The 4,121-nt window shown below is 62.3% G+C and overlaps 1 protein-coding gene across 1 annotated transcript; it reads left to right on the plus strand.

Moving 5' to 3' along the window:
* Positions 1-6: 6 nt before the first annotated feature.
* On the plus strand, positions 7-3,806 carry MIEF2 (mitochondrial elongation factor 2). Its single transcript, XM_005870161.2, has 4 exons — positions 7-166; positions 725-877; positions 1,081-1,261; positions 1,765-3,806. Exons 2-4 carry the CDS (start codon positions 731-733, stop codon positions 2,817-2,819), a joined length of 1,383 nt encoding a protein of 460 aa, XP_005870223.1. The 5' UTR covers positions 7-166; positions 725-730; the 3' UTR covers positions 2,820-3,806.
* The last annotated feature ends 315 nt before the right edge of the window (positions 3,807-4,121 follow it).

The raw sequence follows: 4,121 nt of genomic DNA on the forward strand, positions 1-4,121 counted from the left end.
GCTCCCCTGCGTGTCCCCAGCCCGGGAGGCCCGGCCAGTCCTCTGGAGCCTGAGTGCAGTACCTTTTCCGCTGTCACACACCCACTGCCAGGCAGCCCGGGCCATCTCCCCGGCCCGTCCTTGACTTGGCAGCTCTGCCTTGGCGCTGCTCTGTCGAGATTTGGAGGTAACTGGCCGCACTGAGATCCCCTCCAGGGCAGGCTGTCGGCCCCAGGGCGTGGGTTTCACGGGCCTTGCTTCCTCCTGGGTGCCCGCCCTAGTTAACCAGCACAGGCGCTAGGGCCTGACCTCGGGGCCTCTGGGGGGCGAGATCCTGGGGGCTTTGCTGTCGTGGGTGCACGTGCTGACGACTCACTGGCCAGCAGCCTGTTTCTCTGTAAAACTGGGCGATAAGACCTTCCTTAGGGGTCTTTGGGGGTGTCAGGATCCTGGGGTCGGGGTGCTGGGCCCTTCTCTGACCTGCCTTAGGCGCTTTCTGTGTGAGCTCCTCTGTCCAGGGGTGGGGTAGGTTGTTTGCAGGTTTGGGGAAGGGGGCTCAGGTAGCCCCCCTTCTCCTCACAAGAAACCCTGTGAGTGGCCGCTTTCTGTTGAAACTCTCAGGAACCCCCTTGTGGGCTTGAGCCAGCGACCCCAGGAGGATGGCAACGGGAGTGCCCACCCACGCCTGCCCCGTCTGCCTGGCTGCCCCATACTCAGTGGTCCCTGCACCCTGGCTCTCTTATAGGCAGACATGGCAGAGTTCTTCCAGAAACGGGGGAAGCGGCATGACGACGACATGCTGGGCAGTGCTGTGAACTTCCTCCTGGCCAATGCCCGCCTGGTGCTGGGTGTGGGCGGGGCTGCCGTGCTGGGTATTGCCACCCTGGCTGTGAAGCGGGTAAGGCCATGGTGGACCAGTGACACCCGGGGCTCCCAGAGGAGGATCACAGGGCTGGGGCCTGCAGCGGGGCCCTGGGAGGGGGCTGGGGACTGCCCACGGCTGGCATCTGCTTCTCTACCCAGCAAGCTTGTTGGCTTTGCCCTGGGCTGTGCTGTGCTGCCCAGGCTTCAGGGGCGCTGACCTGTGCACTCTTCCTGCAGCTCATTGACAGGGCTGCCAGCTCGCAGGACGAGGATGACGCCAAGGCAGACGCCACGAGCCTGGAGGACAGCTGGAAGGAACTGAGCCTGCTCAAGGCCACACCACGCCCACAGCCCCGGCCCTCACTTGCTGCCCCCAGCCAGCCTGTGCTGCTCCCAGTCCCCTCACTTTTTGCCCCAGGTGAATGGCACCCCTTCCCCTCTAACCTGGTGGGTCCCCCTTTGGTGGTCACACTCAGGAGATGCAGCCCAGGCTCTGCCACTGACCGACTGTGCCCTGTGCAAGCCCCTCTCCCTCCAGGGGTGTGGGCTCCCTGCATGTTCCATGGTGTGTTTTTCTGCCCTTCGGTCAACCACTAGGACATGTGGACTTTGGGGGTGATATCGCAGTAGGGCAGTAGCCTTCTGATATGGGGGCCTCAGGTCAGGAGACCAAGGTCCAGGACCGCACTGCACTCTGCATGAGCTGTTTTGGCCCCAAAGAGTTGGGGAGCTGGGGCAGTGAGAGCTTGTCATCAAAGTAGTCCTTCTGCGTGAGGACCTGAGCGGGTGCTCCTCTCAGCTGGTTCTCCTACAGGTGAGGGGGATGAGGCCCGGGGCCAGGACACACCTGGTAGCCTGGGGGAGGTTTCGTGGCTCGTCACAGGGCCTTCTGACATGTTCCCTGGCCCTTTCACTCTGCAGAGGGGCCTGCAGGTGCTGACCCTCAGTCGTCTCCTCAGCTTGCCTCCCCAGGACTCTTGTGCCTGACATTCCAGGAGAAGCTGTTGGCGTTCGAGCGAGACCACGTGAGCATCCCAGTGTCCCACGTGGCTCTGGCCAAACAGTTGGCTGGCGACATTGCCCTAGAGCTGCAGGCCTACTTGCGGAGCAAGTTCTCAGAACTGCCCTTTGGGGTGCTTGTGCCCGGGGGGCCGCTTTATGATGGCTTGCAGGCAGGGGCTGCTGATGACGTGCGTCTCCTGGTACCTCTGGTGCTGGAGCCCGGTCTGTGGAGCCTGGTACCTGGCATGGACACTGTGGCCAGGGACCCTCGCTGCTGGGCTGTGCGTAGGACTCAGCTTGAATTCTGTCCCCGCGGAAGCAGCCCCTGGGACCGCTTCCTGGTGGGTGGCTACCTCTCTTCCCGTGTCCTGCTGGAGCTGTTTCGCAAGGTACTGGCCGCCTCCATCAACTGGCCAGTCATTGGCAGCCTCCTCGGGTGCTTGATCTGGCCCAGCGTGGCTTCGGAGGAGCTGCTGCTTGAGGTGCAGCATGAGCGCCTGGAGCTCACTGTTGCTGTGCTCCTGGCCATCACTGGCACCAGCGCTGAAGACCGGCTCCTGGTGGCCTGGCCCCTGGAGGGGCCGGCTGGGAACCTCTGGCTGCAGGATCTGTACCCGGCGGAGGCTGCCAGGCTGCGAGCTCTGGATGGCTGTGAGGTGGGGACCCGCCGCCGGCTGCTGCTGCTACTGTGTCGTGTCTGCCGCGGCCATCCGGCCCTGAGGCAGCTGAGCCGGGGCCACCTGACCCAGGTGGTTCTACGTCTGGGAGAGGAGGAGGCGGACTGGGCCGAGGAGGCCTTGGGGGAGCGCTTTCTGCAGGCTGTGGAGCTGCTCATCTGCAGCCTGGAGCGGGCCAGCCTGCCCTGCCATTTCAACCCCGGTGTGAATCTCTTTGCCGGCCTGTGCCAGGAGGAGATCGACAGCCTTGGCTACGTGCTGTACCTCGGCCTCCAGGCCCCCGAGGGGCTGCTGTAGATGGGGCAGGGCAGGCTGCGTGTGTTCTGATGCTGGTGAGCTGCACGCTTCTCCCAGGGATCTGGAGAGCATCCTTTCTCTTGCTTTCAGCCAGGATAAAAAAAGGGTGCGTTGGCTAAGGCCAGGGGGTTAGCATGTGCATAGGCAGCCATCACTGGGACCCTCTGAGCTCAGAGCGCTTGGGCTGCACTGCCTCTCAGGCAGCCTGGAATGCCAGCCACTCACACCCACTCCCTTAGTCCTCTGGGCCGACCCCAGGACCTTGGGCCTGGTCCATCATCACCAGCAGAGGATCCCCTGACAGCAGATGGCGCTGCTGTGCTAGGCAGGGGCTAAGGCCAGCTCTGTCATTCTGTTGAGGGTGAGTTGGTGCTTTCCTTGGGTGCCAGCTCCCTGCATCTCTAGGGTCTGGTGCAGGATGGTAAATACCAGGTGTGTGTTCATCCTCCATGGGCCAGAGTCCCCTGGCACCCGTGGAATGGAACGCAGCTCTTTGGCTGATGTAGTTTCCTGATGTCGTCTGTGGTCTAGTTTGCTTGTTGAACTCTCCTCCAGCCGCGAGTGGGGGCTCAGCCTGGGGTGCTGCCCACCTCACACCTGTGAAGGCCCTTTCCCCTCCATCTGGCGAGTTTTCTCTTTGGCAGTTGGAGGGCCCTGCGAGAGCCCCTGCCCCACGGGGGAGCCAGGGCTCTGTGCTGCCTGCCTTGCCCAGAGCCAAGAGTGTCTCGCTAGCTGCTACTGGGCCCAGCCAGAGAGCAGAGGCCGGGCCCTCCGGGGGAGGCCTGCAGTGCCGGTTGGCCTGGGCAGTGCCACACGGACAGCTCAGCTGACTCCTGCGTTCTCCCTGCAGCCTGGCGGAAGTCAGGGATAGGAAAGGGAGGGCCTACCTCCCCTTCCCTGTGGTCCTCCTACCTTGGGTATCCTTCTTGCTGAAGCCGAGCTATGCCTCAAAGAATGTAAACAAGAATAAAAGAGAAAACAAGCCTTCGTGTGACTCATGCTGTCTCATAAGCAGCTGTTTGGAGTTCTGGAAGCTGGGCCAGAGGGGCTGGGAATGGACCTGGAGGGGTGATATGGAGGGAGGTGACAAGGTTGCTGTGTGATGCCTTGCTTTTGTAATGGGAACCAACAGGGTTTTGTTTCTTCCCAAAGCCTGAATTTTTTATTCAAAGCCCCTGTGCTTTCGGGATTGTGCCAGGCTCTGGGCTAATGCTCCCACCAGCACTTCCTCCAGCTGCAGCTGCCTCTCGCCAGGAGTGACAGAGAATGCGACTTCTCTACCTTCCTGTCCAGACGGGGAGC

Source organism: Myotis brandtii, unplaced genomic scaffold (assembly GCF_000412655.1).
Source record: "Myotis brandtii unplaced genomic scaffold, ASM41265v1 scaffold314, whole genome shotgun sequence".
Classification (NCBI taxonomy): Eukaryota; Metazoa; Chordata; class Mammalia; order Chiroptera; family Vespertilionidae; genus Myotis; species Myotis brandtii.

Excerpts from the sequence above, each read along its gene's own strand:
- MIEF2 (XM_005870161.2), top strand. The coding sequence starts at position 731 with ATGGCAGAGTTCTTCCAGAAACGGGGGAAGCGGCATGACGACGACATG. Across the intron at positions 878-1,080 it reads CCACCCTGGCTGTGAAGCGG|CTCATTGACAGGGCTGCCAG; the intron begins GTAAGGCCATGG and ends CTCTTCCTGCAG. Across the intron at positions 1,262-1,764 it reads CCCCTCACTTTTTGCCCCAG|AGGGGCCTGCAGGTGCTGAC; the intron begins GTGAATGGCACC and ends TTCACTCTGCAG.